Below are 16732 nucleotides of genomic sequence, written 5' to 3' on the forward strand. Positions count from 1 at the left end.
CAGTGCCCTAACACAATGCCATTTTAATTGCCTAGTTTCATCATTCTAATTGTCTACCATTTTCTTTGCACATTTCCTAAAACAGAACGGCTGCAGACTGTCAATAAATGAATGGAAACCTTAGCCAGCATGGCCTCACAAAAAAAAAAATCTTTAAAACTCCATAAGTTATTTTTCTTTTTAGGCAATTTTTGGAGCAAAGTTTTGCCACTGTTTTGCCACTGTTTTGAGCCAAAACACAGGCCAAAACTCGTAGAGCACATTTTGAAGCACTCACTCATCGGACAATACACATTTAATAGGAACAAATTTTAAAAATAATTTGTTTGTACTGCAAACAAAAAACAAACATACACAATAGTTTTATGCAGGTTTATTTCAACAATCCATTTTGGCACATAAAGCATTTCTTCTGTCTTTCTAGCTTTTCATGCACAACATTGCTATGGTATGACATGTATAATGTAAGATATGTATATTATATTTATGTTTCAGTAACATGCTGTTGAGTGATTTAATAGGACTTATGTATGCCAAATAATATTTTGTTTTTTTAAAAGACATAATTTAGAAAATCCTCTAAAACCACCTTGTCAGTTTGGTATGAATCTTGGTTAGTACCTAACATCACTGGATGTTTTTGCTCTTTTCGCCAGGATGGGGGAAGTATGTATTTGTATTTGCTACCATAACTTGACTGATAAAGAATATCCAATTGCCTCTTGGGGGATCAAATCAAGAAGGATATTTGCCCCCGCTGGAGCAAATTGCTTTCTAGTGTTTTTTTTTTTCTTCTCTGGATCAACTGTGCGTATCGTATTGTGTTCATGATGGTTTTCTAATTGTTTAATTTTTCGTATTGAACTACATGGACGTGTGCATTTTTTAAACCTGACAAACAATGTAACTTTATTGGTGTTCATTTATGCTTTGCATTACTGATGGAACTTGTTAGTCTATGCTGACTGAGCAAAACCCATCCTATTGTTGCCCATATCATAGACTGAATAGTATTGCCGCAGGAAGACATCACCCAGAATCCAGAAAGGTTGACCATTTTGGGATGGCAAGTAAGTCACTTCAACTCCAACTGTACAATATCCATTGTTCTGCAAATAAAAACGAGATGCATGAAAAGTTTGGAAGACTTACTAATGAATGACAAGCAAGAAAAGTTAACTTACAAACCAACATTAAGGGCCGTATTCTTAGATATCTCCGGCGGCGTAACGTATGTCCTTTACATTACTCCGCCGCAAGTTTAACTGGCAAGTGCCTGATTCCCAAACCACTTACCTGTAAACTTGCGGCGGCGTAGCGTAAAGTCCACCCGCGCAAGCACTCCTAATTCAAATGATCCTGGTAGGGGGCGTGGATCATTTAAATTAGGCGCGCTCCCGCGCCGATCGTAATGCGCATGCTCCGTCGGGTAAATTACCAGACGTGCATTGCGCTAAATGACGTCTCACGGACGTCATTTGTTTTGACGGTAACGTAAATGGCGTCCATCGCCATTCACGGACGACTTACGCAAGCGACGTTAAATTTTCAAATTTTGACGCGGGAACGACGGCCATACTTAACATTGAGTACGCCGCCTAGGGGGCATCTTTATCTTTACGCCGCGTATCGCTTACGGAAACGACGTAAAATCACTACGACGGGCAAGCGTTTGTTAGAGAATCGGCGTGACTAGTCATTTGCATATTCTACGCTGACCGCAAAGGAAACGCCACCTAGCGGTCAGCGTAGATATTGCAGCCTAAGATACAACGGCGCAGGCCGTCGTATCTTAGGCATGTTTAAGTGTATCTCAGTTTGAGAATACACTTAAACATAGGACGGCCTTAGAATCGGACTTACGTCGGCGTATCTGCTGATACGCCGGCGTAAATTCTTTAAGAATATGGCCCTATGTCATTAAGAAGCAAAGAAGACATACATATTCCAAACAGGGAAATAGATAAGCAGCAACACAAATAAAAATATATCGTACACTTATAATATGAAGATTTTAACTTTAAAAATAATATTAAAGCCAGACTCCAGGGTTTACAAAAAACTTTTCCTGCATTGTAATTCAATGGAGGGGGCCTGCCAGAGCAAATTCTTAGGAAAGTATTACACCTCATTCCTTATCCTCTAGAGCTGACGAGAATTTAACCCTTGGCAGTGCAGAGTGTCCCCACAGTAATGCCGCGTACACGCGATCGGTTCGTCTGATGAAAACGGTCTGATGGACCATTTTCATCCGACGAACCGATCGTGTGTAGGCCCCATCAGTTTTTTCCCCATCGGTGAAAAAACTTTGAACCTGTTTTAAAATGATCTGATGGTTAAAAAAACGATAGAAAAAAACGATCGTCTGTGGGGAAATCCATTAAAAATCAACGCATGCTCAGAATCAAGTCGATGCATGCTCAGAAGCATTGAACTTCATTTTTCTCAGCACGTTGTTGTGTTTTACGTCACTGTGTTCTGACACGGTTCTGATGGTGTGTAGGCAAGACTGATGAAAGTCAGCTTCATCGGATATCTGATGAAAAAATCCATCAGACCGTTTTCATTGGATGAATCGATCGTGTGTACAGGGCATTAGAGTAATTTTTTTTGTAATTCCTGAAAGTGGGATTTAATGTTTCTTTTAGGCTGAAACTTAGGCCTAGATTCACAAAAGAGATACGACGGAGTATCTCTCAGAGTATCTATGCGACTGATTCATAGAATCAGTTACGCATAGATAGCCCTTAGATCCGACAGGTGTAATTGTTTTACACTGTCGGATCTTAGGATGCAATACAGCGGACGCCGCTGGGGGGAGTTTGCGTCATAAACCAGCGTCGGGTATGCAAATTAGGAGTTACGGCGATCCACAATGGTTTTTCGCGTTCGCTACGTCGCTGCTAGTCTAGTTTCCCGATTTACTTGCAATAACACTGTTCTCGTGCTCTTGCGGGTCACGTGACTCGACAACGGGACGTATATCTGAACTGACGTCACCCGTTGTCATGGTAATTAAGAAGTGTTGACGGCAAAGCTCGCACTGCTTGCATCAACACAGTGCATGCGCGAGATTCTGCGGTGCATGATGGGAGCATCGCATCACCGCTTCCAGGAAGTTCTTGCCTGTGGGCTTCATAATGCCCACAACCAAGATGTAAAACGCCTGGATGAGATTTTATAACTTGTTCTTTATCACGGAAAACGAAGCACTGCTATTGGATGCGGCTAGCAAGTGAGTGTTACATTTACATGTATGTTACTATGCATTGCACCTGAAATGAAAAAATCGAGAATCCGCGGAACCTCCGCTTTAAGCATGTATTACCTGCAGAATATAAGCAGATGGAGGCAATGGGAACTGAACTCCATTGATGGTAAAGCTGATGGTAGGAAGGCTCTGTACACTGTTACAGCTCACTATATACTGCAAGACAAACAAGGACATATAAGTTTAATTTGACAGTTTAATGCATACAATATAGTACAGTAGTTTACAATTAAAGTGGTTCTAGAGCCAAAAGTTTTTTTTTTTACCTCAATGCATTACCTGCATTAAGGTAAAAAAAACTTCCACTCGCCATTTCCTCCACCCTCATCACTAAATACTTACCTTAGTCCTCTCTTGATACGGAGCTGTGCCCTTCTGCAGCAGCTGCTTTCTCTTCTTGCTCTCACGGGCAGCAGGGGGAGCCATTACCTCCTGCTGCTTCATTCAAATCCTGTGAGAAAGGGGTAGGGGGTGAGCCAGAGCTACGCTGTGTCTATGGATGTCTATGTATGCCCCCCATAGCAAGCAGCTTGCTAACGGGGCACATGGAAAGGAGGAACTGCAGAGAGAACTGGTGGGGGACCCCAGAAGAAGAGGTAAGGGGCCGCCCTGTGCAATGGATAAGTATAAACCACTTTTTTATTTTATAAAAAAATGTTAAGCCTCATCAATGTCTGTGATTAACAGCATCAGGATCTGATGGCTCCCACTGCTGTGTCTGAGCCAATGAAGAGGTAGAGAGCAGACAGAGCCTCTGCTCTTGTGCACATCGCCAGATCGAGATCAGGTTCAGATAAGTATAAAAGAGGGGCAGGGGGCTGGGGGGAGAACTGCAAGCAGAATGTTTTTTACATTAATGCATAAGGTAAAAACCTTCTACCTTTAGAACACAAAAAACGTAATATCACTTTCCCATTTGACTTCAGTGGATTTTTCCAAAATTGTGAAATTTCACTAAAATCTCTGGAAATTTTGAGGAAACGAAAACTAATTTTTTTCTCATCCAATCTGCCATTTATCCAGTGCAAAAAAATGCAGGTCACTGCACATAGGTTGGATGAGCCCTAACTTATGCACAACACTATTTTAGCATTTTGGGTATCATTAAAGGAGTTCTCTAAGCTAAAACTTTTAACCCCCGCTGTGCCCGGGCTGTAAAACTATACAAAATAAACTTTCACTTACCTGCCTACGATCCCCCGTTGTTCCGTTATCGCCGCCCGTGCTCCGGTTCCTGTCAGCTTCCTCTTCCTGCGGGTCGGTGACTCACCGTGCGCTCAGCCTATCAGCGGCCGCAGCAATGTCCCGCCGCGGCCGCTTAAACCCCCTTAATAACCAGACCAATTTTCAACTTTCGGTGCTCTCACAATTTGAATGACAATTACTCAGTCATACAACATTGTACCCAAATGAAATTTTCGTCCTTTTTTTCCACACAAATAGAGCTTCCTTTTGGTCGTATTTAATCACCGTTGGGTTATTTATTTTTTGCGCTATAAGAGAAAAAAGACTGAAAATTCTGTAAAAAAAATGAATTCTTCTTTGTTTCTGTTATAAAATTTAGCAAATTAGTATTTTTTCTTCATTATTTTGCATAATGTGAAAGATGAAGTTACGCCGAGTAAATAGATACCCAACATGTCACCCTTCAAAATTGCACACGATCGTGGAATGGCGCCAAACTTCGCTACTTAAAATCAGTAATCAGTAACAGCCCTACTTTTAAGAATTGCTAGATATTTTCTAAACCAGAATCATGCCCTGTAGGAAATAGATGCATTATTAAACTACCATTAAAAAACCATTGAAAATGTTGTCATCCAGGAAACGGCTATTTCTCTTCTCTCACCTCTCCATTTTGGCTTTCTTGGGCTCCAACATTTTGCAGGAAGGTTCCTAAAAATTGTTGGGGAATAGTGAGGAGGGAGGTTCCTGTATCCACCATGGCTTGACATCCCTGGCTACACCAACCGGTTGCCTGTCCATTGATGGAAAACCTAAAATATATCAATGTAGACGATTGCTCCTCATGACTCATTGGATTGAAAGTCAGTACAAAATTAATCTGATTATGTTCATTTTAGAACAGCTCATTTCTGGGCTAAAAACTACTCACGCATCAATCCCAATCTGCCAGTACAGCTCTTGAGTGACAGGTGCCCAGTATATCTGTCCAGAATACAGCTGGTTGTCTACACCACCAAAAATGACTGCTCCTGATTGACTGAACACAAAATGGTATGTTAAAAAAACAATTGTTTGGATAAACAAACTCCACTAGTAGCAAATACAAAACAGCTTACAGTGAAGACATACCTATCCATGTAGACACTGAAAATAGGGTTTGTGAGGAGATTTTGTTGCAACATTCCCTGCATTGCAGTGGTGGCACCCCCTGCAGAAAGGGCAGGATAAGCCATTCCAAAAATACCTTCAAAGGCAGAATAAACAAAGTTGGTTCCAGGTTCATTGACACTAAGGCCAAGCTCTTGGTTTGTGATGGTGAGACCTTGAACCTTTGAAACAGAGATTTTGTCACTGCATCAGCATTAGTACTAACATTTAAGCTAATAAAAGCATAATAAACATATAACAATTTATTAAAAAGACAAAATTCCCCTTGATCATTTTAGTTATCACTTAGCAGAGGTTTTAGAAACTTTTTTCTAGCTTTGGATAGAGTCAAGCCTCGTATACACGACCGGTTTTCCCGGCAGGAAAACTGCCAGGAGAGCTTTTGGCTGGGAATCCCGGCCGTTTGTAACTATGCTCCCTAGCAGTTTTCCCGTCAGGAAAACAGACGGGAATCCAGACGGTAAAATAGAGAACCCTGCTTGCTGGCAGAGTCTTTCCTGCCAAGAAAACCGCTCGTCTGTATGGGTGAAAAAAACGTGCATGCTCGATAACACTTGCACGGTCGTATACAAGGTTAGTGTGGGGTGTAGCAAGATGGCGGGAACGGCATTAAATGTGACGAGACACGTCTTGTCATAGTCGATGACGTCACTGCGTTCTTGACATTCAAAAGAACTGGCGGGACTTTGCCAGAAATCCCGTCGGAAATACCGATGTTTTTTTTCCCGACGGGATTCCCGGTCATGTGTACAGGCTTAAGAGAGAAATAGAAACTACTGTCTGGTTTTTACTGTTACCCAGGGCTCCATTAGAGAGATTTACCTTTACTTTTTTTTATCTTGCTTGCAACACTTTCAACTGACTGGCAAGTGTAATTTTGTCACAGTTTCAACCTAATTTCAATTGTAGAAACATTCAAATGGAGGTCAGACATCAACCAACAGTTCTGATCTTTCATAGTTTCAATGGAAATTCTTGTTGGTAGGTTACCTTAATCAGTTCCCTCATGTTTGTGGTCAAAATATGGTTAAAAGTAATGGAAACTGACACATAATTGCAATGTATGTATGACCTGTATAAGTGTACACAATTGGGCAGAGATTTTTACATTTTCAGAGTTAAAATGACCCTGTCACCACAGGGTTCCTTGTAGAAAACACTCCAAGCCTGTAATGTATTCCTCTCTTTACAGCGTGTAGAATACCTGTTTCTCCAATGTATGCAATGGTTTCTCCTGCCAGCTACAGGATGTACAAACCAGTGGGAGGAGCCACTCTGTGTTGCAGGGGTAACATGTATTTAACACATCTGAAGTGTCAAACACCTGATTCCCACATCGTGCTGGTTGAAACCGACACTTAGGGATTGCTTCCCTTTGCAGACTCCTGACGCAGTGTTTTGAATACATTGTTTTTATAAAAAAAAGCAGTTGTAGCGCAGAAACTTGCTAATGAAACATATCTGGCTTAGAAGTCCAAAGTTGTTTTCTGAGCCAGAGTTGTCAGGGTAAATAAAGCTGGACATTTTGCAGCACTGTAGCATTCTCTAATCTTCATTTTTTAAATCTGAACTAAAGAAAGGAAATCCTGCTTGTGTATATATATATATATAAAAACATCTTCCAAAATTCGAATTTAGTATAGAACAATTTTGATTCGAATAGAAAAGATTCAAATAGAATAGAAATATATTATATTTTATTCTATTCTGTTCTATTGTTTTTCTAGTCTATTCTTTTTATATTATATTTTATTCTAATCTTTTCTATTCAAATTCATTCTATACCAAAATCAAATTTCGTAAGGTGGTTATTTTATATATGTATCTATATCTATAGATATCTATATCTATATATATTATATGTTTTATAGGGTTAGGGTGAGGGTTGGGGTTGGGGTTAGGGTTTCCCCTTGAATAATGAGGCTAGCACTCAGGGATTGGAATAGAATGAAATTATATTTTATTCTATTCTGTTCTATTGTTTTTCTAGTCTGTTCTTTTCTATTCTATGAGATTAGATTAAAATTGAAAAGAATTGCATAGAAAAACAATAGTTTAGAACAGAAGAAATATTATATATATTGTTTTTTTCTGATCTATTGTTTTTCAATGCTATTATTTTCTATTATTTTCTATTAAATTCTAATCTTTCTCTACGAAATTCGAATTTCAGAAGATGTTTTTTTATATATATATATAACCATTTTTTCGAAATTTGAATTTCATAAAGAATGAAATAAAATTTGAATAGAAAAGATTAGAATAAAATACAAAATAATAGAAAAGAATTGCATAGAAAAACAATAGAACAGAAAAATATATTTTTAAATATATATATATATTTAAAAAATATATTTTTCTGTTCTATTGTTTTTCTATGCAATTCTTTTCTATTATTTTGTATTTTATTCTAATCTTTTCTATTCAAATTTGAATTCATTCTATACGAAATTCGAATGTGTGTATATATGTATGTATATATATATATATATATATATATATATATATATATATATATATAAAAATATATCATATTTTATTCTATTCTGTTCTATTGTTTTTCTAGTCTATTTTATATTTCTATTCTAATCTTTTCTATTCGAATTCATTATATATAGAAATTCGAATGCCAGAACATGTTTTTTTATATATATATTTTTTCTGATCTGTTCTATTGTTTTTCTATGATATTCTTTTCTATTATTTTCTATTCTATTCTAATATTTTCTATTCAAATTTGATTTAATTATATATATATATATATATATATATATATATATATATATATATATATATATATATATATATATATATATATATATATCCATCTTCTGAAATTCGAAATTTCTATAGAATGAATTCAAATTCAAATAGAAAAGATTAAAATAGAATAGAAAATAAATAATAATAATAATAATAATAAAATATATATATATATATATATATATATATATATATATATATATATATATATATATATATATATAAAACCATCTTCTGAAATTCGAATTTAGTATAAAAATTTGTATCAAATTCGAATAGAAAATATTAGAATAGAATAGAAAATAATAGAAAATAATAGACTAGAAAACAATAGACTAGAATAAAATATAAAATATATTATTTTAGTTTCCATTGTTTTGAGTTATTTTCCAATCTATTCTTAAATTCGAATTTATACTATTCGAAAATTCGAATTTATACTATTCGAAATTCGAATTTCAGAAGACGGTCATATTCTATTGTGTTTTATTACATTCTATTAAATTCTATTCTATTCTTTACTATTCTTTTATTTTTATTCTATTGTTTAACTTTTTATATTCTATTTTATTGTATTTTTTTTAGAAATCTATTTATTTATTTTTTCTAATTCGATTCGAATTTGTTTTCGATTTCGATTTAAATTGTTTTCGAATTCGGATATGGGGGTTGTGGTTGGATACGCCAGGTCTGAGCCCTGCGGAGCTAGTCATGACCAGACTTCTGAGGTGCCTATAGACATGTACATATGTGGGATTGCTGAGGCATGTTGACTGTATTATTGGTGCTGGGAGGGAGGACATGTACAGTGGATTTTGGGGGAGTACTGGTGCTGGTGGGTGGAGTAAGGGACAAGCCTGTATACATAAGACATTGCTGTTGTTTTTTTTTTTTTCTTTTTTCTTTTTTTTTCTCTTTTCATGTATGATATGTCGTTCAGGTCTTACCATATATCTGTGCAGTGGAGAGATGTTTTATCTGTGTAAAATTGTGAATGTTTCAATAAACACCTTTCTGATTTTAAAAAAAAAAATTGTTTTCGAATTCGATTCAAATAGATTTTGTTTTCAAATTTGATTTGAATTTCGTCCGTGGTTTTTCGATTCAAATTTTTCGGATTTATTTAAATTCGTTAGTATTGTAATTCGGTAATTCGGATGCATTGCGAATTTTCGAATAATGAAAAATTAGTCAGAATTTCGGACATGTCTATGCACATATAACATGTCTATGCACACATTTTGTTTGTGTGGTGCTTCCCTGACACTAAATGTACAGTATTTGCAAAGCACACTGGGTTTTTGACAGCCTCTGATGAAACTTACTGAAAAAAATAAGATTGGTCTCTCCTCTGACTTTGTGTTAGTTGTTACTTATTCTGAATAGGACAGTGATATGAATCAGGGCTAGTAATATTGTCTCAGGATATTGCTGTAATAAACAAAGCATTTTTATCTAAGTGTCATAGATCTGCTATTTAGCTGATACCTTAGATTTGTTTATGCCACCTTAAAGTTACACTTACTGTCACAGTGTCATAGCCAAAGACACCAGTGAGACTTCCACTGCCATACTGCATAGAAAACTGCTGATTGTTGGACGTGTATGTGGAGGACTGGCTTGGGTCAAACAATGGATGGTTCTCTAAGGGGTGAAGCAGACAAACAACATCAGCAGAAGTAAGACATTAGTTGCTTCTACCCTGTTTTAAAGTGGAGTTTAGTGTGGGGGAAAAAAAAGTCAGCAGCTACAAATACTGTAACTGCTGACTTTTAATATATGGACACTTACCTGTCCAGGGAGCCCACAATGTCAGCACCCGAAGCTGATCTTTAGATCGACTCGCATGTACTGCCACCGCCATTCCTGGTAAGGAAACCAGGAAGTGAAGACTTTCGGGTTCACTCCAGATTCCCCACTGCACGTGTGCGAGTCATGCTGCGTGTTCTGAATGGTCCCTACTGTCTTCTGAGAGCTGTGTGTCTCCCAGAAGACAGAGGGGGGAGAGGAGGGGCCGGACGTAGTTCACTGCAGAAAGTACAGCGATCTATGCCCGGAAGTGGGAACAAATTCCTGTATCTGCTCCCCCCCCCCCAAAGGTGCCAAATGTGGGGGGAAGAATACGATAAGCGGAAGTTACATTTCTGGGTGGAACTCCACTTTAAGTACTGTATGTTTTTCAATTCAAAAATCTCTCAAAGTCACTCTTTTTGTAATTAAATAATAGTTATCAAATGCATGCATGACATTTCAACAAAATTACCAGGCTTTGTGTATTTATATGATATATACATTGATCAGCCATTACATTATGACCACCCACCAAAACAACCCTGATCCATCAAGGCATGGACTCCACTAGACGTTTGAAGGTATGTTATGATGTCTGGCACCAAGCCATCAGACACAGATCCTTTAAGTCATGTAACTTGCGAAGTGGGACATCCATAGCTCAGACTTGTTTTTCCAGCACATCCCACAGATGCTAAATTGGATTGGTATCTGGAGAATTAGGAGGCCAAGTCGTCACCTTGTAGACGCATACTACCATAGCTCCCTGGTCCAGTTCTGATACTCATATGAACATTGTAGGCACTTTTGCCTGTGGACACAAGTCAGCATGGGCACCTTGACCAGTCTGTGTCTATGCTGCCCCATACACAACAAACTGTGATGCACCGTGTGTTCTGAAACCTTTTTTTAGCAGAACCAACACTTTTCAGCATTTTGACCTACAGTAACTCCTCTATTGACACAGACTACACGGGCCAGCCTGGGCTCTCCACCTGCATCAATGAGCCTTGGTTTCCTATGACCCTGTCTCCGGACCCCCAGTTTTCCTTCCTTGCACAACATTTGGTAGTTCCTTACTCCTGCAGACCAGGAACATCCTGCAAGAGCTGCACTTTTGAAGTTGTTCTGTCCAAGTTATCTAGCCATTGTAATCTGGAACTTGTAAAGTCTCTCAAATTCTTATGCCTAGTACACACAATCGGTTTTCCCGACGGTCAAAAAAACGCCGGGAAAACCGAGGGGAAAATCAGGAACCACCTCGGTCCCTTTTCTCCTGTACACACAGCCAGTTTTCCCGACAGGAAAACTGACATGAGAACTTTGGTCGGGAAAACCGCTGTGTGTATACTCCCTCGCAGTGTTTCCCATAGGAAAACTGTGGGGGAAAAAAACGCTGTGATTCGTGGCGAGAAAAAAGAGAACTTGTTCTCATTTTTTAAACCGCAGTTTTCCTGTTAGGAAAACTGCTAAGGAGCATACACACGTCCGGTTTTCCAGGCCAAAGGAAAACACGGCAATTTTTCCGACAGAAAAAAACGATCGTGTGTACTAGGCATTACACTTTTTCTGCTTTCAACACATCAGCTTCAGGGACAAAAAGTTCACTAACTGCCATTATCACAAGATAATTAATGTTATTCAGTTTACCTGTCAGTGGTCATAATGTTATGGTTGATCAGTATATATACAATAAATATATATATATATATCTCATGGGGATATGTTTTCTTCAGCAACACTGTACAAAGATGTGTCTGTTAATTTTACTACAAATTCAATTGTTGAAGCTGAATATATGTGTAAGCATGGTTTTGCCATTGTAGTGGGGCAGAGAAATTCGTTTTTATGGCCTTGAACATTTATTGCTGTCTGTCCCAGCTCTCTATATCTCTTAGTGATTATAGATAAGATACGTCAAGTTTTTTTATTAAAGCTGGCCATACACTGTTGTTTTTTTTTTTCCTCAGCCAGTGGGCTGAACAAAACATAAGAAACTAATAGACGTGTGCACACTGAAATATTTTGTTTCGGAACTTAGTTTTCGTCCGGAAAATAAATTAATTTAGTTACTCCTGAAATTCGTTTTTATTTATTTAGTTTCGTTAAAAAATGCATTTGTCCGAAAATCCGAATTAATTCATGTTGAATCTGTCATTGAAGGCTTATGGTGTCTGTCGGAACGTTCTAAGAAGATTCGACAGAGCAGCTAAACTGTACGACGCTGCAATTGTACATTTCCGGTCGAATGTTCCGCCTGCAAGCTATAGAAGAATTCTAATGTTGTATGACACTAGTAATAATTATATTTATAAACTAATATTACTAGTCAACCAACATTCACATTCTTCTATAGCCTATGGGCCAAGCATTTGACCAGAAATGTAAGATTGCGGCGTCGTACAGTTTAGCTGCTTGTCAAATCTTCTTAGATCTTTAGACAGACACCATAAGCCTTCAATGACAGATTCAACGTTTGTATGTTTTTCGCTACTTTGTCGAATCTTCATCGTTCATGTCGAATGGTCTACCCCAACACTGTCTCAATAATGTTGAATTTTTCCTCTCTATGTAGAAAAATCTTGGACTAATAGAGGTAAGGTTAGGCACATTCGACCGCAGATTTGATAGACACAGATTGCTATTGTCAGCATCATGTCGAATCTCCTATCAATATCGAACTGTTGTAGCAACAAAAACGAAAATAAAGCATTTTTTTTATGTTGGATCTTTCAGATTTCGGATTCTGCGCGTTCGTTTTCATTTGTTAAACTGATAACGAAAATACCCGAAATTCGGACGAAAACGAATGCACATGTCTAGAAACTAACAGATTTCTCCATCTCCACAAATGAGGCAGATGTAGCATTCCCTCCCACCGGAACATCATATAATGATATTGGCACTCGCAGCTGTTAAAACACACCGATCAGCAACTGCAGCTGATTAACTGTAGCATTTGAATGAGGAAAAACTATCAACACTTGCCAAGTGGGGACTTTCACGTAATGATCAAAATTCAACAGGATTAGTAAGGTCCAGTTTTAATCAGTCTATGGCCAGAATTAGATTGCATTCTTTTTGGGGGGGGTTTAACATTCTATTTTACAACCAATTGTCATACGTACGACAAGCTTGACTCTGGCAGTAAGTTGAAGCAACCCAAAGATTGGAGGATCCAGTGTCAAAAAGAACCATGAAGTTCTGGGGAGGTGTTCCAACACTAATTTGTCCATAATAGCAGGCCTGAAAAGTTCAAAAACATTACACAAGTTATTAAAAAAGAAAAACTAAATTGTATCTTCTTATCTCTCTCTGTAACTCGCACTGCTTATAATGAAGCAAAGCTAAGCCCAAATTCAAACATTTTATGAATTGCATTGTACCAATCCTAAGAGCCGGTTCACACTGGGGCGACCTGGGATCCGACTTGAGTCGCGTGGTTGAGAAAATCAATGGAAGTGAATGGAGCCGTCTTAATACACACTACTGAAGTCGCTCCGACTTCAGAAAAGGTTCCTGTACTACTTCAATCCGACATCTAGGCAACTTGTAGGCAACTTGTACCCATTGATTTCAATGGAAGTTGCCTCAGAAGTCTGATCACTGTCTTAACTGAAGCAACAATACAGGAAGATAACATACATTTCTCAGGCAAACCACTCCCTCCCCCCTCCCTCCCACAGAGCTGATTGTTGTTTGATTGGCCACTGGAAAGCCTCCTGTCCTGGAGGCAACTTGAAGTTGCCTTGTACTGTCCTGGAGGCAACTTGAAGTTGCCTTGTAAGTTGCCTGATGATTAATACTCAAGTCGTGTCCAAGTTGCCCCCAAAGTCGTGCTGGAAGTCGTGTTGCTCCTGTGTGAACCGGCTCTAAGATGTCTTGTTGTTGGTTTTGTTTACTTTTATTTTCACTAGATGATCTGGCCAGTTAAACAGATACTAATGCACAAGTATTTAGGTAACATCTCGACTGGGGCCATGTTCACACAACACGACAGTTGTACTACTTTGGATCCGACTTTCCCCTGCGACTTGAAGTCCGACATGCGCCTGACTTCAATGACCAGGGATCCAACTTTGATCCTCAACAATATTGGGCACTGCATCTATTATGAATCTTTAGGAAGAACTCGACACCAAATAAAATAAAAAACGGCATGGGTTCCCCGTCTAGGAGCATACCAGGCCCTCCCCAACCCCAAAGCACCTTGTCTCCATGTTGATGAGGACAAGGGCCTCTTCCCGACAACCCTGGCCATCAACATGGGGACAAGGTGCTTTAATTTGTCCATAATAGCAGGCCTGAAAAGTTCAAAAACATTACACAAGTTATTAAAAAAGAAAAACTAAATTGTATCTTCTTATCTCTCTCTGTAACTCGCACTGCTTATAATGAAGCAAAGCTAAGCCCAAATTCAAACATTTTATGAATTGCATTGTACCAATCCTAAGAGCCGGTTCACACTGGGGCGACCTGGGATCCGACTTGAGTCGCGTGGTTGAGAAAATCAATGGAAGTGAATGGAGCCGTCTTAATACACACTACTGAAGTCGCTCCGACTTCAGAAAAGGTTCCTGTACTACTTTAATCCGACATCTAGGCAACTTGTAGGCACAGCTCCAAAGCAAGAAGCAATTTAAATCACACCTTCACCCTCTCCAAACTAAGGAACACTTTTATTATTGAATAAAGCAAACATTGGCATATATAGGGTGGATTCTGAATCTACATGAAGTGATAAATAAGATCCATAGTACGGTAAAGTACTTTTCTCATTCTCAAATGTTGTTTAATTCTATTTTGACCCAGCAAAAAATTGTTGTAAAGCACTGTGATTAATAAAGTGAATGTGCAAAATTGAATTTTGACCATAAAATTAGCAAGTTGGACAAGTTGCCCATCAAATCTATTGTAAAAAGGACACTAGACTTGTGTTTTTTTTTTGGTACTTACATCCATGTTCATAGGCTCATAGACCACTGCAAAATCATTCTTGTGGTTGAAGCTGTATTTCATGGCAGGATCCCTCTTGTGTGTTTTCATAAACTCTTTCAGTACTCCTTTCTCCTTCATTGTTTCCCGTATGGATTTGAATTTCTTCAGAGGGACTCTGTAACAACAATGTCATCAATTCAACCAAATGAAATCATTTTTACTACTATGATGTTCACTTCTTATGCTTTAGTGATTTCATCTGAATTGGGTATTAACTGATAAAGAGTAACTAGAACTAACTAGAACTTTTAAGTAAATATTGAAGCAGATCCATATGTATATAGGTTGAGTCCCAAATCTCTAGTTACTGGAAAAGATAGTTTAGGGATCCACTGCCCTCTACTGTCATGTTATAATATCACACTGTACTGTAAAATTATGTATGCAACTTCCTGGACTCTAGGGTTGTTGGGAAAAGCATGCTGTATATTGTTCAGATAAATGTTTGTAATAGGAAATTATGAGATGGCAGTCTACATTTATTTAAAGTTATCTATGGACTGCTCACACAATCACAGAATTTCATGGAAATATAGACAGTTTCTATTGAACACAACTGATTGTACAAAGTAAAAAAAATATAAAAAAAATTGCTTGTCTAAATAATATTTACAATTTCAACAGTTAAATTTACTTAACTAAAAGTATCATATTTGTCAGAAAGGAAAGGCTTCTTGTTTTAAAGCCAGCCAAATATTGCACAGGCAATGCTAAAACAGATCCCACATAACTCCTATCTTAGGTTCAAAGTCCAGCTCTACAGGCTGATCAGTAGACCTGGTCAAAATTAGGTGCTAGCAGCATGAAACGCGTTGACTTTCCCCTAACCCTTCATTGTGATTTGGTCAATGTTTTAATGTTGCTTAGATACTACAATAAAGGGGTTCTTTTATCTGAGTGCAGCCATCTGGGCTTCCCCTTGTTTCTACTAGCCAAATATATTATTATAACATATTGCAATGTAGTACAAAAGCATTTGAACTTCTTTACTTCATTAAGTGTTTCAAGGCACTCTAGAGCTAGATTGATGAATAATTGTGTTATTAATCAAAAATATTAGCTTTTACAAACCTGACCAAACCCTCTGAGAGCTGAAGACAAACCAGCGCAAGAATCAACCACTTCATGGTTCTCAACTTAGGCAACACCAGTCTTCTGGGACTGTGCTGTAAGATAGTGGCTGTGGTATTTTATAGAGCTGTTGCATTGACGCAAGAATATAATCTGTAATCTAACCTTCCACCAATGTTTGGGATAAATGTATTTATTTTGGAAGTCCTAAGCATGTATTATCTCAACTAATGTTATAAAAAAGCAGATTAATATAATATTAAAGGTGATTTAATGGACTGATACATTTTTGCTAGTGGAAACACTATGCTTCAAGCTACAACATAGCTATCAAAAGGAAAATAAAGCTATCAAAAAGAAAATAGAATCTTTCGCTGCTGTTGTTCTACTGCAGAACATAACACGAAATTAACACAGAAAATAAGGTCACACTTTTTTTAGTACCATATCATGCCTAATATTAATATTTTACCATAAATGTGT

The 16732-nt window shown here is 37.8% G+C and overlaps 1 protein-coding gene across 1 annotated transcript; it reads right to left on the reverse strand.

Moving 5' to 3' along the window:
• Positions 1 to 358: 358 nt before the first annotated feature.
• On the reverse strand, positions 359 to 16358 carry LOC120927179 (gastricsin-like). The gene is made up of 9 exons (XM_040337677.1): positions 16250 to 16358; positions 15137 to 15293; positions 13309 to 13426; positions 9915 to 10033; positions 5588 to 5787; positions 5388 to 5495; positions 5121 to 5268; positions 3329 to 3427; positions 359 to 1109 (listed from the first exon to the last, which is right to left on the reverse strand). The coding sequence occupies exons 1-9, from the start codon at positions 16303 to 16305 to the stop codon at positions 957 to 959; spliced, it is 1158 nt and encodes a 385-aa protein (XP_040193611.1). The 5' UTR covers positions 16306 to 16358; the 3' UTR covers positions 359 to 956.
• Between the last annotated feature and the right edge of the window lie 374 nt (positions 16359 to 16732).

The sequence above is a fragment of the Rana temporaria genome, chromosome 2, assembly GCF_905171775.1.
Source record: "Rana temporaria chromosome 2, aRanTem1.1, whole genome shotgun sequence".
In the NCBI taxonomy this organism is placed as follows: Eukaryota; Metazoa; Chordata; class Amphibia; order Anura; family Ranidae; genus Rana; species Rana temporaria.